Raw genomic sequence first — 18,584 nt, 5'->3', positions numbered from 1 at the left:
GAACTGAATCCCCCAAAAACATTTCCACTGCATTTCAGCCATGCCACAAAAGGACCAGCTGACATGTCAGGACAAGGCTGGAGATCACTCTGTCATGCTGATTGAGTTTGAATAACACACTGGGAGCTTCAAAAGGAGGGTGGTGCTTGGAATCATTGTTCTTCCTCTGTCAATCATGGTTACCTGTAAGGAAACATGTGCAATCATCATTGTTTTGCACAAAAAGGGCTTCACAGGCAAGGATATTGCACCTAAATCAACAATTGATCAGATCATCAAGAACATCAAGGAGTGCGGTTCAATTGTTGTGAAGAAGGGTTCAGGGCACCCAAGAAAGTCCAGCAAGCGCCAGGACCACCTCCTAAAGTTGATTCAGCTGCGGGATCGGGGCACCACCAGTACAGAGCTTGCTCCGGAATTGCAGCAGGCAGGTGTGAGTGCATCTGCACGCACAGTGAGGTGAAGACTTTTGGAGGATGGCCTGGTGTCAAGAAGGGCAGCAAAAAAGCCACTTTTCTCCAGGAAAAACATCAGGGACAGACTGATATTCTGCAAAGGGTACAGGGATTGGACTGCTGAGGACTTGGGTAAAGTTATTTTCTCTGATGAATCCCCTTTCCGATTGTTTGGGGCATCTGGAAAAAAGCTTATCCGGAGAAGACAAGGTGAGTGCTACCATCAGTCCTGTGTCATGCCAACAGTAAAGCATCCTGAGACCATTCATGTGTGGGGTTGCTTCTCAGCCAAGGGAGCGGGCTCACTCACAATTCTGCCTAAGAACACAGCCATGAATAAAGAATGGTACCAACACATCCTCCGAGAGCAAGAATGGGCTACCATCAGTCAGGATGTGGCCCAGAAGACAATTGACAGTAGGCCAGGGTGGATTGCAGAGGTCTTGAAAAAGAAGGGTCAAAAGTGCAAATATTGACTCTTTGCATCAACTTCATGTAATTGTCAATAAAAGCCTTTGACACTTATGAAATGCGTGTAATTATACTTCATATTCCAGAATAACATCTGACCAAAAAAATATCTAAAGAAGCTGTAGCAACAAACTCTGTGAAAAGTAATATTTGTGTCATTCTCAAAACCTTTGGCCAGGACTGTACAGTGTGTGCAAATGTAGTAAGATTAGGGAGGTAAGGCAATAAATAGGTCATAGTAGCGAAATAATTACAATTTAGCATTAACACTGGAGTGATAGATGTGTATATGATGATCTGCACGTAGAGATACTGGGGTGAAAAAGGTAGTTGGGTGGGCTATTTACAGACGGGCTGTTTACAGGTGCAGTGATCGGTAAGCTTCTTTGACAGCTGATGCTTAAAGTTAGTGAGGGAGATATAAGTCTCCAGCTTCAGTGATTTTTTGCAATTTGTTCCAGTCATTGGCAGCAGAGAACTGGAAGGAAAGGCGGCCTAAGGAGGTGTTGGCTTTGGGGATGACCAGTGAAATATACCTACTGGAGCGTGTGCTATGGGTGGCTGTTGCTATGGTGACCAGTGAGCTGAGATAAGGCAGAGCTTTATTTAGCAGAGACTTATAGATGACCTGGAGCCAGTGTGTTTGGCGACTAATATGTAGCGAGGGCCAGCCAACGAGAGTATACAGGTCGCAGTGGTGGGTAGTATATGGGGCTTTGGTGACAAAACAGATGGCACTGTGATAGACTACATCCAATTTTCTGAGTAAAGTGTTGGAGGCTATTTTGTAAATGCCACCGCCGAAGTCAAGAACCGGTAGGATAGTCAGTTTTACGAGGGTATGTTTGGCAGCATGAGAGAAGGAGGCTTTGTTGTGAAATAGGAAGCCGATTCTAGATTTAATTTTGGATTGGAGATGCTTAATGTGAGTCTGGAAGGAGAGTTTACAGTCTAAGCACACACCTAGGTATTTGTAGTTATCCACATATTCTAAGTCCGAACAGTCCAGAGTAGTGCTGCTCGTCGGGCGTGTGGGTGCGGGCAGCAATCAGTTGAAGAGCATGCATTTAGTTTAACAAGAATTTAAGAGCAGTTGGAGGCCACGGAAGGAGTGTTGTATGGCATTGAAACTCATTTGGAGGTTTGTTAACACGGTGTCCAAAGAAGGGCCAGATGTATACAGAATAGTGTCGTCTGTGTAGAGGTGGATCAGAGAATCACCAGCAGCGAGAGACATCATTGAAATATACAGAGAAAAGAGTCGGCCCGAGAATTTAACCCTGTGGTACCCCCATAGAGACTGCCAGAGGTCCGGACAACAGAACCTCCGATATGACACACTGAACTCTATCTGAGAAGTAGTTGGTGAACCAGGTAAGGCAGTAATTTGAGAAACCAACGCTATTGAGTCTGCCGATAAGAATGCGGTGATTGACTGAGTCAAAATCTTTGGCCAGTTTGATGAAGACGGCTGCACACTAACTATTATCTTTTATCGATGGCGGTTATGATATTGTTTAGGACTTCAGCGTGGCTGAGGTGCATCCATGACCAGCTTGGAAACCAGATTGCATAGTGGAGATGGTACGGTGGGATTCGAAATGGTCGGTGATCTGTTTGTTAACTTGGCTTTCGAATACTTTAGAAAGGCAGGGCAGGATGGATATAGGTCTGTAACAGTTTGGGTCTAGAGTGTCAGCTTTCCAATCTTTAGGGATCTTAGACTACATGAAAGAGAGGTTGAACAGGCTAGTAATAGGGGTTGCAACAATTTCTGCAGATCATTTTAGAAAGAGAGGGTCCAGATTGTCTAGCCCAGCTGATTTGTAGGTGTCCAGATTTTGCAGCTCTTTCAGAACATTAGCTATCTGGATTTGGGTGAAGTTGAAGTGTGTGTGTGTGGGGGGGGGGGGTTGCTGCGGGAGGTGCACAGCTGTTAGCCGGGGTAGGGGTAGCCAGGTGGAAAGCATGGCCAGTCGTAGAAATATGCTAATTGAAATTCTTGATTATTGTAGATTTATCGGTGGTGACGGTGTTTCCTAGCCTCAGTGCAGCGGGCAGCTGAGAGGAGGTGCTCTTATTCTCCATGGACTTTACAGTGTCCCAAAACGTTTTGGAATTAGTGCTACAGGATGCAAATTTCTGTTTGAAAAAGCTAGCCTTTGCTTTACTGACAGACTGTGTATATTTGTTCCTGACTTCCCTGAAAAGTAGCATATCGCGGGGGCTATTCGATGCTAATGCAGTACGCCACTGGATGTTTTTGTGCTGGTCGAGGGCAGTCAAGTCTGGAGTGAATCAAGGGCTACACCTGTTCTTATTTCTACATTTTTTGAATGGGGCATGCTCATTTAAGATGGTGAGGAAAGCACCTTTAAAGAATAACCAAGCATCCTCTCCTGACGGGATGAGGTCAACTGTTTGGGCACAGACCTGGATAGTATGATAAAACTCTGCATGCTCTTTGCAGTAGATTTCAACTCCGCCGATGGGGATGGAAATTTTTGAATTTTTGGTGTCTTTCCTAAGCCAGGATTCAGACACGGCTAGCACATCCGGGTTTGCGGAGTGTGCTAAAGCAGTGAATAAAACAAACTTAGGGAGGAGGCTTCTGATGTTAACATGAATGAAACCAAGGCTTTTACGGTTACAGATGTCAATAAATGAGAGCGCCTGGGGAATATGTGTAGTACTGGGGGCTACAGGGCCTGGGTTAACCTCTACATCACCAGAGGAACAGAGGAGGGGTAGGATAAAGGTACGGCTAAAGGCTACAAGAACTGGTTGTCTAGAATAAAAGGAGCAATTTTCTGGGCGAGGTAGAATAGATTCAGGGCATAATGTACAAACAAGTGTATGGTAGGATGTGAGTATAGTGGAGGTAAACCTAGCCATTGAGTGACGATGAGAGAGATTGCATCTCTGGAGGCACCGGTTAAGCCAGGTGAGGTCTCCGCATGTCTGGGGCTGGGACAAAATAGCTATCTAAGGCATGTTGAGCGGGACTGGGGGCTCTACAGTGAAATAAAACAATAAGAACTAACCGAAACAGCAGTAGACAAGGCATATTGACATTAGAGAGAGGCATAAAAGCAATCTCAGGTGTTGATCGGGAGCTAAGACAACAACGGGTAAATGGCGATGAATGGGCAGAGAGGGTCAGGTAGGTACACACAGGACCTGAGGTCGAGGCTGGGGCCGACAGATAAACAAAATGAGATACCGTGTTAGTGAACAGTCCAGCAGTTCAGCTGGATCGGCGGGGATCCGTGTCGACAATAAAGGGTCCAGGCCAATTGACAAAATAGGTGTTGTAGCCCATAAATTAGCTGGTATACTTCGTCGGCTAGCCAGGAGATGGGCCTAGCTCGAAGCAAGCTCAAGGCTAACTGGTGCTTGCGTCGGGACAGAGGCGTTAGCCAACAATATCCACTCGGTTGCAGCTAGCTAGCTGCGATGATACGTAATGGTCTAGAGCTTGCACCAGGAATCCAGTGATGTGGTACAGAAAAGTAGTCTGATATGCTCTGGGTTGATATCGCTCTGTGCAGACTGGCAGGTATTGACCGAGCTAAAGCTGGCTGGTGTCCGAGCTAAAGGTGAAGACCGCTAGCAGTGGCTAACAATGACTAATAGCTAGTTAGCTGGCTAGCTGCTGATGGAGGTTCCAGTTCTAAAGTATAAATATAGCAGATCCGTACCACATTGGGTGAGGCGGGTTGCAGGAAAGTATATTTAGTTCGTAGATGGAAAGTGAGATTAAAATATATACGAAAAAAATGAAGAAACAGACTATTTACAGACTATTTACACGGTACAAGACAAACACACGTCCAACTGCTACGCCATCTTGGATAGGATAAACAAGTAGATATATTTATAGTGTGCCGGTTTCCATTCACTCTGTGTAAAAAGTTTCTACTTGATTAGAGTGACTGTTCAATTACATAGCTCTCCAATATCCTCTGTGTCTGTGGTTCATTTCTCACCTGTGGATAAGACTTTGGTCCTTTGGTCTCCACTGCTGGCACTCCGGCCTCTGAGAGGTTGGGGACTGTGAGGGGGAAGGCTGAATGCAAGAGTGGTAGCTGCAGGACTCTGAGGGGTTTTGGGGGGCTGTGTGTTAAGGGTAATTGTACTAGGGGCCTGGGGGTGCTGTATGCCTGGACTGGCCCTTTTCTGGATGTCTTGGCTGAGGAGAGAGATCTTTTGAGCCTGGGCATAGGGCTGTAGAGGGCTGGGAGACAGGGGGCGCTCCTGCTCAGGTCTGTTGGTGTTAGCAGTGGGTTCCACTCCATTGTGGGATGGTGGAAGCTCTGATTCGGATATGATGCTAGAATCAACCTAGGAATGTAGATATGCATTACATTTAATGAATTATGTTATCTAAATGTAAAGAAATTTCTCATTTTATTCTAACAACATCCATACCAATATTATGTATAGCACAAGATACTAAACAATGGTATTGTTCAAACCTTTGTATTAAAATCAGGGTTAAGCTTAATTCAATTCAGATAATGAATGGATGCTCACTGAATTGACCTAAGATATAATTTAGACATTCTTACATGATTACAATGGATACCATATTAGCCTTGGGTTTAGATCCTGAATGATTTGGTTCCATACCTGGCTAGGGAGGTCCTGCTGCTCCTCAGTGGGGGCGGGTGAAGAGTGGGGGGGTTCTTTGTTTGGGGACCCTATGCCACAGGACGTGTGCAGGAACGATCGTACAGGAATGAGGTCCAAGTAAACCCTGTCTGCTGCGTCCTGCCCTGCACTGTCCACCACCACCACATCGCCATCTTGACCACACGGTCCAGTGCTGTCTTGACGACATTGACCACTGCTCTCCTGATCATCCAGAAGATTGCTCTCCTCTGCATCCTGTCATGGCAGAAACAGAGGAAAACACAGCACTGAGATACTGCTTTTCCAGTCTCCCTACATAATTATGAGTGATGAGAGATGTTTCAGACATAATTATGCACCAAAGTTGCATTTTCTAATTCTCGCGCCGAGAGAGATCAACCAGTGACTCAGCGATTGATTGAACCTACTGTCTGATCCCAAAATTAATGGAGTCATGTTGTGTAGCAATTTTTGTGGCCTTTGTGTTTCACCGATTGCACAATCATTCTAGCAGCGAGTATATATGGTTATCCTTGTTCAATAGAGCCATTGAACTTGTCTCAACGATGTTCCTGTCTGCCACAACATTGCAGGATATCTAGGTTGACAAATTTTACATGGCTTTGTAAAGACTACAGCCTGACGGGAGCCCTTCTTCCTTCTACAAATGTGTTCCTACCCTCAAAGGCGGGCTAAACTGAGGTGGTACTCGTTTCTACAGGTTCATGGGAGCAATTTTACCATGCACTGTCTATCCAAGATGATCAAATAATTAAAATGGCTGATTCTGATGATTCATGAAGACTGATTGATGAGAAGCATGCTTGAGAGGTTTTTGTTTTTTTCTGTAAAAAGCACTCTTTTTACATGAAGCAGTGTTGTTCAGTACAGTACAATTTATTTGATTCGGCCATAACAGGGCTTGCAAGGACCACTACAAGTCAAGCTAGGAAAATTGAGCTAGCTAGTATGTATATAATGGAGTTTGATCAAATCTTTTATATAATATTTTTTAGTCTATGACAAGTGACTAAATGATTCAAGCTGCATCAGAAAACAATCATGAGGACTTCAAATACTGCATCAATTCATTCTGATATTCATGAAATGTATTTGGAAGTAACTAGCTACAATATTACTGCTAAAACAGATGACGCAGGGAGTTGGTGCATCATTTCAACTTACTTGTTGGCAAGTAACCATGTTTCAATAACACTGTAAATTAGTCTGTCAATATAGCAAATCAGTAGACATGGCGTGTATCCAATAAAAAGTGTACTTGCTCTGGAGAATGAGGTGAATTTTCATAGCAGTATGCAGGATACATTTTTCACAATTCTTTACATTTAATCAGAGTAAAAATTCCCCGTCTTAGGTCAGTTAGGATCACCACTTTATTTTAAGAATGTGAAATGTCAGAATAATAGTAGAGAGACATTTATTTCAGCTTTTATTTCTTTCATCACATTCCCAGTGGGTCAGAACATACATACATTACATACACTCAATTTGTATTTGGTAGAATTGCCTTTAAATTGTTGAACTTGCGTCAAACATTTCTGGTAACCTTCCACAATAAGTTGGGCGAATTTTGGCCCATTCCTCCTGACAGAGCTGGTGTAACTGAGTCACGTTTGTAGGCCTCCTTGCTTGCACACTTTTTCAATTCAATTTTGCCCACAAATTTTCTATGGGATTGAAGTCAGGGCTTTGAGATGGCCACTCCAGTATCTTGACTTTGTTGTCCTTAAGCAATTTTGCCTCAACTTTGGAAGTATGCTTGGGTCATTGTCCATTTGGAAGACCCATTTGCGACCAAGCTTTAACTTCCTGACTGATGTCTTGAGATGTTGCTTCAATATATCCACATAATTTTCTTCCTCATGATGCCATCTAATTTGTGAAGTGCACCAGTTCATCCTGCAGTAAAGCTCCCCCACAACATGATGCTGCCACCCCCGTGCTTCATGGTAGGGATGGTGCTCTTCGGCTTGCAAGCCTCCCCCTTTTTCCTCCCAAAATAACGATGGTCATCATGGCCAAACAGTTCTATGTTTGTTTCATCAGACCAGAGGACATTTCTCCAAAAAGTACAATCTTTGTCTCCATATGCTGTTGCAAACCATAGTCTGGCTTTTTTTATGGCGGTTTTGGAGCAGTGGCTTCTTCCTTGCTCAGCGGAATTTCAGGTTATGTCGATATAGGACTCGTTTTACTGTGGATATAGATACTTTGTACCCGTTTCCTCCAGCATCTTCACAAGGTCCTTTGATGTTGTTCTGGGATTGATTTGACTTTTCGGCACCAAAGTACGTTCACCTCTAGGAGACAGAACGCGGCTCCTTCCTGAGCGGTATGACGTGGTCCCATGGTGTTCATACTTGCGTGCTGTTGTTTGTACAGATGAATGTGGTACCGTCAGGCATTTGGAAATTGCTCCCAAGGATGAACCAGACTTGTGGAGGTCTACAATTCTTTGCTGAGGTCTTGGCTGATTTCTTTTGATTTGCCCATGATGTCAAGCAAAGAGGCACTGAGTTTGAAGGTAGGCCTTGAAATACATCCACAGGTACACCTCCAATTGATTCAAATGATGTCAATTAGCCTGTCAGAAGCTTCTAAATCCATGACATAACTTTCTGGAATTTTCCAAGCTGTTTAAAGTCACAGTCAACTTAGTGTATGTAAACTTCTGACCCACTGGAATTGTGAAACAGTGAATTATAAGTGAAATATTCTGTCTGTAAACACAAAGTAGATGTCCTAACCAACTGTCAAAACTATAGTTTGTTAACAAGACATTTGTGGAGTGGTTGAAAAACGACTCCAAGCTAAGTGTATGTAAACTTCCGACTACGTACGTACACACACCCAACCCTACCCCCACAAACAACCACAAGCTCAGATGTTCAACTGTTGTTCCATCCCCGAGCCCAACTCAAGAAAGGACTTGATGTGCAAATGTATAGACAGTTGTAGCTGTTTTGAGAAGGCATGCAAAATTGAGCAGGAATGGGGAGATTTGATTGACCAATGTCAAGTCCTAGCTGATGGTGCTCAGATACACTCCCTTCCCCTGAAACACGCTAGTTGATATAAATGAAGCGCTGCTCTCGGATCAGCCTTCTCCACTCAAATTTTACCTCAACAATATAATTATTTCATAATACTGACGACGGATCAGCTCTTAGATAGACTACACATCATGAAATTAATTGAGACAAATTACGGACAGTAGCCTACAAGTAGCAAAATATAACTCATTTGAACATGAAATGTATTTATGATTAAAATAGGCCTACAGCCTACTGTTTATATTTTAATGCAGTCATCTCAGTTATCATTTGAAGCACATTTTTACAAGTCACTTGTTTGTATCAATTGCAAAGACATTGGCAACTTTGTGTTTGTTGTCAACTTTCTTCTGAAGTTATCGGTTGTCACAGAGAATGGATAAACCATGTGACTCATATTAGCGGAGATCTTCTGTGTATAAAGCATCTAACGACTGACTTAGTTGTTCTACCAGAAGTCTGAGGCAGACGTTAGATTCCGAGCATTTTCAAAAGCAACGTTAATAACAATGGTTTTGGGAAACAGCTGTTAACCCATGACTGCATAACCGTGCACGACTCCAACACCATCATCAAGTTTTCTGCCGACACAACGGTGGTAGGACTGATCACCGATGATGAGGCAGCCTATAGGGTGGAGGTCTGAGACTGGCAGTGTGGTGCCAGGACAACAACATCTCCCTCAACATCAGCAAGACAAAGGAGCTGATCGTGAACTACAGGAAATGGAGGGGCGAACATGCCCCTATCCACATTGATGAGGCTGTAGTGGAGCAGGTCGAGATCTTTAAGTTCCTCTGTGTTCACATCACTAAGGAAGTAACATGGTCCACACCATGAAGAGGGCACGTCAGCGCCTCTACCCCCACTGGAGGTTTTTTATTTTTTGCATGGGCCCTCAGATCCTCATAAAGTTATAAATCAAATCAAATTTGATTTGTCACATGGGCCGACTACGACAGGCTTCACCTTACAGTGAAATGTTTACTTACAAGCACTTAACCAACAACGCAGTTAAGAAAAATAAGTGTTAAGTAATTTTTTTTTAATAACAAATCATTCAAGATCAGCAGTAAAATAACAGTAGTGAGGCTATATACAGGGGGTACCGGTACAGAGAGCATCTTAACTGGCTGCATCATTGCTTACTGCAAGGCACCAGACCGTAAGGCGCTACAGAGGGTGGTCATCCAGCAGTGTCAGAGGAAGGCCCCAAAAAATGTAAAAGACTCCAGCCACCCAAGTCATAGACTATTCTCTCTGCTACCGCAAGGCAAGTGGTACCAGTGCACCAAGTCTGGAACTACCAGGACCCTGAACAGCTTCTACCCCCAAGCCATAAGTATGCTAAATAGCTAATCAAATGGCTAACTGCATTGAACAGGTTTCGTACTAACTCTCTTGCACTGACTCTATGCACACACACTGGACACTACCTACACACTCACACATACTTACACTGACATCACTACACACACGCACACTGATAACATGACGCAGATGAAGATGTCAGCATTGCAGCATTTTGTTTTTTTATGTACTATTTTTAACATTATTAACTCAGGAAATGTTTTGTGTCATTACATACAGCTGGGAAAAACTATTGGATACTAGTGGCGGTAACTCACCAGAATAACCAGCATTACGACCAGGAATACGAATTCCCTGGAGCAGATCCTTTGTACACTCTCCCCAGTGCAATAGAACTTACTCCAGAGGCCAACAAAAAACATCGCCGGCGGAGGAGAGGCACTCGAGGCGGCCTGCTGGTTCGACTTAGGAGGTGCGCACACCACCCACTGCCTCCGAGTATATTACTCGCTAAATGTTCAGTCTTTGGTTAATAAAGTTGATGACCTTAGAGCAAGGATTCCTTCCCAGAGAGACATCGGGGCCTGAAACACACTTTGTTTAATGGAATCATGGCTCTCTCGGGATACTCTGTCGGAGTCAGTAAAGCCAGCACGATTCTCAGTACATCGCACAGACAGGAATAAATATCTCTCGTGATTAATGACTCATGGTGCAATTATAGGAACATACAGGAACTCAAGTAATTTTCTTCACCCGACCTAGAAGACCTCTGTAAGGGTTTTCCTCCTCCTCTTCGTCTGAGGAGGAGAAGCGAGAGGACCAATCTCTTTTTGATTTTTAATTCGATTATACCTTCCGGTAACCTGCCTCACCCAATGTGATACGGAATCGCTATTATTTAAAATTTTTAGAACACATTCAAGAACCTCCAGAAGCTAACCAGCTAACTAGCTACAAGCTATTTAGTCATTGTTAGCCACTGCTAGCGGCTTTTACCTTCTGCACAGCCAGCCAATTTTATTTAGCCTGGATAATACTCGCCAGTCTAGCTTCCCTGTCCCATCCACCGCTGCCCCCTGGACACTGTGATCACTTGGCTACATAGCTGATGCCTGCTGGACTGTCCATTAATCACGGTACTCCATTCTGTTTGTTTATGTTTTATCTGTCGGCCCCAGCCGCACTCAGGCTCTGTGTGTAGTTAATCCGACCCTCTCTGCCTAGTCAACGCCATTTTACATGCTGTTGTTGTGCTAGCTGATTAGCTGTTGTTGTCTCACTTACTGTTTTAGCTAGCTCCCCCAATCAACACCTGTGATTACTGTATGCCTCGCTGTATGTCTCTCTCAAATGTCAATATGCCTTGTATACTGTTGTTCAGGTTAGTTATCATTGCCCCTAGTTCCACTCTTCATACCCCTGATACCTCCTTTGTCCCACCTCCCACACATGTGGTGACCTCACCCATTACAACCATTACAACCACCCAGTTCCTGGGCTTACCTCCGCTGTACCCGCACCCCACCATACCCCTGTCTGCGCATTATTCCCTGAATATATTCTACCATGCCCAGAAATCTGCTCCTTTTATTCTTTGTCCCCAACGCTCTAGGCGACCAGTTTTGATAGCCTTTAGCCGCACCCTCATACTACACCTCCTCTGTTCCGCAGGTGATGTGGAGATAAACCCAGGCCCTGCATGTCCCCAGGCACCCTCATTTGTTGACTTCTGTGATCCAAAAAGCCTTGGTTTCATGCATGTCAACATCAGAAGCCTCCTCCCTAAGTTTGTTTTACTCACTGCTTTAGCACACTCTGCTAACCCTGATGTCCTTGCCGTGTCTGAATCCTGGCTCAGGAAGGCCACCAGAAATTCTGAGATTTCCATACCCAACTATAACATTTTCCGTCAAGATAGAACTGCCAAAGGGGGAGGAGTTGCAGTTTACTGCAGAGATAGCTTGCAAAGTAATGTCATACTTTCCAGGTCCATACCCAAACAGTTCGAACTACTAATTTAAAAACGTACTCTCTCCAGAAATAAGTCTCTCACTGTTGCCGCTGCTACCGACCCCCCTCAGCTCCCAGCTGTGCCCTGGACACCATTTGTGAATTGATCGCCCCCCATCTAGCTTCAGAGTTTGTTCTGTTAGGTGACCTAAACTGGGATATGCTTAACACCCCGGCAGTCCTACAATCTAAGCTAGATGCCCTCAATCTCACACAAATCATCAAGGAACCCACCAGGTACAACCCTAAATCTGAAAACAAGGGCACCCTCATAGACATCATCCTGACCAACTGGCCCTCCAAATACACCTCCGCTGTCTTCAACCAGGATCTCAGCGATCACTGCCTCGTTGCCTGTATCCGCAACGGATCCGCAGTCAAACGACCACCCCTCATCACTGTCAAACGCTCCCTAAAACACTTCTGTGAGCAGGCCTTTCTAATCGACCTGGCCCGGGTATCCTGGAAGGATATTGACCTCATCCGGTCAGTTGAGGATGCCTGGTCATTCTTTAAAAGTAACTTCCTCACCATTTTAGATAAGCATGCTCCGTTCAAAAAATGCAGAACTAAGAACAGATATAGTCCTTGGTTCACTCCAGACCTGTGTAATATCAATGAAATCCCAGAGAACTTTCAAAACTACAGAGGCCAAGTTTAAATTGAATGAAGAATTCGACGAGATGACTGCAGATGACAGGAAAACCAAGACTCTGATGACCTTTGAGAACGGAAAACTGGTGCAGAAACAAACTTGGGACGGCAAGACTACCACGCTCGAGCGGGAGTTGCAAGATGGAAAATTGATTGTGACCTGACTGCCCTCGACCAGCACAAAAACATCCTGTGGCGGACTGCAATAGCATCGAATATTCCCTGTGATATGCAACTGTTCAGAGAAGTCAGGAACCAATACACGCAGTCAGTCAGGAAAGCAAAGGCCAGCTTCTTCAGGCAGAAATGTGCATCCTGTAGCTCTAACTCCAAAAGGTTCTGGGACACTGTAAAGTCCATGGAGAACAAGAGCACCTCCTCCCAGCTGCCCACTGCACTGAGGATAGGTAACACGGTCACCACCGATAAATCCATGATTATCGAAAACTTCAACAAGCATTTCTCAACGGCTGGCCATGCCTTCCTCCTGGCTACTCCAACCTCGGCCAACAGCCCCCCCCCCCCGCAGCTACTCGCCCAAGCCTCTCCAGGTTCTCTTTTACCCAAATCCAGATAGCAGATGTTCTGAAAGAGCTGCAAAACCTGGACCCGTACAAATCAGCTGGGCTTGACAATCTGGACCCTCAAACTATCCACCGCCATTGTCGCAACCCCTATTACCAGCCTGTCCAACCTTTCTTTCATATCATCTGAGATCCCCAAGGATTGGAAAGCTGCCGCAGTCATCCCCCTCTTCAAAGGGGGAGACACCCCGGACCCAAACTGTTACAGACCTATATCCATCCTGCCTTGCCTATCTAAGGTCTTCGAAAGCCAAGTCAATAAACAGGTCACTGTACCTTCTCCGCTGTGCAATCTGGTTTCCGAGCCGGTCATGGGTGCACCTCAGCCACGCTCAAGGTACTAAACGATATCATAACCGCCATCGATAAAAGACAGTACTGTGCAGCCGTCTTCATCGACCTTGCCAAGGCTTTCGACTCTGTCAATCACCATATTCTTATCGGCAGACTCAGTAGCCTCGGTTTTTCTGATGACTGCCTTGCCTGGTTCACCAACTACTTTGCAGACAGAGTTCAGTGTGTCAAATCGGAGGGCATGCTGTCCGGTCCTCTGGCAGTCTCTATGGGGGTGCCACAGGGTTCAATTCTCGGGCCGACTCTTTTCTCTGTATATATCAATGATGTTGCTCTTGCTCTTGGATCAGGTGATTCCCTGATCCACCTCTACGCAGACGACACCATTCTGTATACTTCCGGCCCGTCCTTGGACACTGTGCTATCTAACCTCCAAACGAGCTTCAATGCCATACAACACTCCTTCCGTGGCCTCTAACTGCTCTTAAACGCTAGTAAAACCAAATGCATGCTTTTCAACCGTTCGCTGCCTGCACCCGCACGCCCGACTAGCATCACCACCCTGGATGGTTCCGACCTAGAATATGTGGACAACTATAAGTACCTAGGTGTCTGGCTAGACTGTAAACTCTCCTTCCAGACTCATATCAAACATCTCCAATCTAAATTCAAATCTAGGGTCAGCTTTCTATTCCGCAACAAAGCCTCCTTCACTCACGCCACCAAACTTACCCTAGTAAAACTGACTATCCTACCGATCCACGACTTCGGCGATGTCATCCACAAAATAGCTTCCAATACTCTACTCAGCAAACTGGATGCAGTTAATCACAGTGCCATCCATTTTGTTACAAAAGCACCTTATACCACCCACCACTGCGACCTGTATGCTCTAGTTGGCTGGCCCTCGCTACATATTCGTTGTCAGACCCACTGGCTCCAGGTCATCTACAAGTCCATGCTAGGTAAAGCTCCGCCTTATCTCAGTTCACTGGTCACGATGGCAACACCCACCCGTAGCACGCGCTCCAGCAGGTGTCTCTCACTGATCATCCCTAAAGCCAACACCTCATTTGGCCGCCTTTCGTTACAGTTCTCTGCTGCCTGTGACTGGAACGAATTGTAAAAATCACTGAAGTTGGAGACTTATCTCCCTCACCAACTTCAAACATCTGCTATCTGAGCAGCTAACCGATCGCTGCAGCTGTACATAGTCTATCGGTAATTAGCCCACTCAATTTTACCTACCTCATCCTCATACTGTTTATATTTATTTACTTTTCTGCTCTTTTGCACACCAATATCTCTACCTGTACATGACCATCTGATCATTTATCACTCCAGTGTTAATCTGCAAAATTTTAATTATTTGCCTACCTCCTCATGCCTTTTGCACACAATGTATATAGACTCCCCTTTTTATTTTATTTTTTCTACTGTGTTATTGACTTGTTAATTGTTTACTCCATGTGTAACTCTGTGTTGTCTGTTCACACTGCTATGCTTTATCTTGGCCAGGTCGCAGTTGCAAATGAGAACTTGTTCTCAACTAGCCTACCTGGTTAAATAAAGGTGCGCAGCGTCCATGATTGTTTATTTAAAAAACATAAACTGAACATTATGAATACAAAAACAATAAACGTGAAACGAACGAAAACCGAAACAGTACCGTGTGGTGAAAAACACAGACACGGAAACAAACACCCACAAATAAACAGTGAAACCCAGGCTACCTAAGTATGATTCTCAATCAGAGACAACTAACGACACCTGCCTCTGATTAAGAACCATACTAGGCCGAAACATAGAAATCCCAAAATCATAGAAAAACAAACATAGACTGCCCATCCCAACTCACGCCCTGACCATACTAAATAACGACAAAACAAAGGAAATAAAGGTCAGAATGTGACAACCTCACAATTAAATGCAGACCATATTATCTTCCAAGAGAATTCTCCTCCGTCATCGCCACGGCCGTTTACATCTCACCTCAAGCAGAAACCTTGACAGCCCTCAAAGAACAACACTGTACTTTATGCAAACTGGAAACCACATATCCTGAGGCTGCATTTACTGTAGCTGAGGATTTTAATAAAGCAAACCTGAGGACTAGGCTGCTGAAATTGACTGTCCTACTCGCGCTACTAAGACTCTCAACCATTGCTATTCAAACTTCCGGGATGCTTACAAGGCCCTCCCCCGCCCTACTTTCGGCTAATCTGACCACGACGCCATCTTGCTCCTCCCGTCCTATAGGCAGAAACTCAAACAGGAAGTGCCCGTGTTTCATCCTATTCAACACTGGTCTGACCAATCGGAATCCAGGCATCAGGATTATTTTAATCACAAGGATATGTTCCGGGTAGCGTGTGAAAAAAATCTAGATCCATACACAGATACGGTGACTGAGTTCAGAAGGAAGTGTGCAGGAGATGTAGTACCCATTATGACTATTAAAACCTACCATAACCAGAAATCATGGATAGATGGTAGCATTCGCGCAAAACTGAAAGTGGGAACCACCACATTAACTTGTTTGGGATGGCTGGCAGCATTTTCACTTTTGGATGAATAGCGTGCCCAGAGTGAACTGCCTCCTACTCAGTCCCAGTTGCTAATATATGCATATTATTATTAGCATTGGATAGAAAACACTCTGGAGTTTCTAAAACTGTTTGAATGATGTCTGTGAGTATAACATAACTCATATGGCAGGCAAAAACCTGAGAAAAAATCCAAACAGGAAGTGAGAAATCTGAGGTTTGTAGTTTTTGAACTCACCCCTATCGAGTACACAGTGGGATATGGGTAATTTTTTCACTTCCTAAGACTTCCACTAGATGTCAGCCGTCTTTAGAACGTGGTTTCAGGCTGCTCATGTGAAGGGGGGCCAGATGGGAGATGTTTTACTAAGGGGCCTGCCTACAGCCTCGATCTCAGTCATGCGCTTTCACTTGAGAGGTTGCTCTCGTTCCAGTGCAATTCTACAGACCAAGGAATTCTCCGGTTGGAACATTATTGAACTTTTATGATAAAAACATCCTAAAGATTGATTCTATACTTAGTTTGGCAAGTTTCTTCGATCTGTAATATAACTTTTTGAATGTTTCGTCCGAATGGACCAGATCGCGCTTTTGGATTGTTTACCAAACGCCCTAACAAAAGAAGCTATTTGACATAAATGATGGACATTATCGAACAAAACAAGCATTTATTGTGCAACTGCGATTTCTGGGAGTGCATTTTGATGATGATCATCAAAAGTAAGTGAATATTTATAATGCTTTTTATGAATAATGTTGACTACCCAACATGGCGGATATTTCTCTGGCTGGTTTGGGCTCTGAGCGCCGTTCTCAGTTTTTAACAAATCTGACACAGCGGTTGCATTAAGGAGAAGTGTATCTAAAGTTTCATGTATAATAGCTGTATTATCATCAACATTTATTATGAGTATTTATGTGAATTCATGTGGCTCTGAAATATCACTGCATGTTTTGGATTTACTGAATCTAACACGCCAATGTAAAATACGATTTTTGGATATAAATATGAACTTTACCAAACAAAACATACATGTATTGTGTAACACGAAGTCCTATGAGTGTCATCTGATGAAGATCATCAAAGGTTAGTGATTCATTTTATCTGTATTTGTGCTTTTGTGACTCCTCTCTTCGGCTGGGTAAATGGCTGGGTTTTTCTGTGAGTTGGTGGTGACCTAACATAATCGTTTGTGGAGCTTTCTTTCTTTTTTGAAATCAGACACGGTGGCTGGATTAACGAGAATTTTATCTTTAAAATGGTGCCTAATACTTGTATGTTTGAGAAATTTGATTTATGAGATTTCTGTTGATTTGTATTTGGAGCCCTGCAATTTTATTGGCTGTTGGCGAGGGGGTTCCGCTAGCGCTAGACAGGTTATACAATGGAAAGGCGACTGGTAATATGGCAGAATATAAACAGTGTAGTTATTCACTCCGCAAGGCAATGAAACAAGTGAAACATCAGTATAGAGATGGTGAAGTTGCAATTCAACGGCTCAAGACATGTGGCAAGGACTACAGACAATCACAGACTACAAATGGAAAACCAGCCACATCGCGGACAACAACGTCTTGCTTCTGGACAGGCTAAATACATTCTTTGCACGCTTTCAGGATAACACAGTGCCACCGACGCGGCCCGCAACCAAGGACTGTGGGCTCTCTTTCTCCGTGGTAGACGTGAATAAAACATTTAAATGTTATAATCCTAGCTAGGCTGCCGGTTCAGACGGCATCCCTTGGCCCTTTCTAAGAGCATGCTCTCACCAGCTGGCTGGTGTGTTTAAAGGCATGTTCAATCTTTCCCTATCCCGTCTGCTGTCCCCACATGCTTCAAGAGGGCACCATTGTTCCTGTACCCAAGAAGGCAAAGGTAACTGAACTTAATGACTATCACCCGTAGCACTCACCTCTGTCATCATGAATTGCTTTGAGAGACTAGTCAAGGATCATATCACTCTACCCTAACCGCCACCCTAGACCAACTTCAATTTGCTTACCACCCCAATAGATCCACAAACGATGCAATCGCCATCACTCTGCACACTGCCCTATCCCATTTGGACAAGACGAATAACTATGTAAGAATGCTGTTTATTGACTATAGCTCAGCATTCAATACCATAGTACCCTCCAAACTCGTCATCAAGCTCGAGACCCTGGGTCTCGACCCCGCCCTGTGCAACTGGGTACTGGACTTCCTGACGGGCTGCCCCCCAGGTGGTGAGGGTAGGTAAAACATCTCCACCTCGCTGATTCTCAACACTGGGGCCCCACAAGGGTGCGTTCTGAGCCCTCTCCTGTACTCCCTGTTCACCCACGACTGCGTGGCCACGCACGCCTCCAACTCAATCATCAAGTTTGCGGACGACACTACAGTGGTAGGCTTGATTACCAACTACGACGAGACTGCCTACAGGGAGGAGGTGAGGGCCCTCGGAGTGTGGTGCCAGGAAAATAACCTCACAACGTCAACAAACCAAAGGAGATGATTGTGGACTTCAGGAAACAGCAGAGGGAGCACCCCCCTATCCACATCGACGG

General features: G+C 44.6%; 1 protein-coding gene across 3 annotated transcripts in view; it reads right to left on the bottom strand.

The window, feature by feature from the left end:
• afap1l2 (actin filament associated protein 1-like 2) overlaps window positions 1–18,584 on the bottom strand; it is a 144,537-nt gene that overhangs the window by 17,310 nt on the left and 108,643 nt on the right. For all 3 annotated transcript variants that reach the window (XR_004204457.1, XM_031799316.1, XM_031799315.1), the window contains exons 14-15: window positions 5,559–5,816; window positions 4,916–5,270 (exon numbers count right to left, since the gene is read on the bottom strand). Coding sequence is in view for 2 of the 3 variants with exons in the window: in XM_031799316.1 (XP_031655176.1) it covers window positions 4,916–5,270; window positions 5,559–5,816 (613 nt within the window). In the remaining variant the exon portion in view is untranslated. The remainder of the gene's footprint in view (window positions 1–4,915; window positions 5,271–5,558; window positions 5,817–18,584) is intronic.

Source organism: Oncorhynchus kisutch, linkage group LG20 (genome assembly GCF_002021735.2).
Source record: "Oncorhynchus kisutch isolate 150728-3 linkage group LG20, Okis_V2, whole genome shotgun sequence".
NCBI lineage: Eukaryota > Metazoa > Chordata > Actinopteri > Salmoniformes > Salmonidae > Oncorhynchus > Oncorhynchus kisutch.
This window is presented reverse-complemented; position numbering and strand designations above follow the sequence as displayed.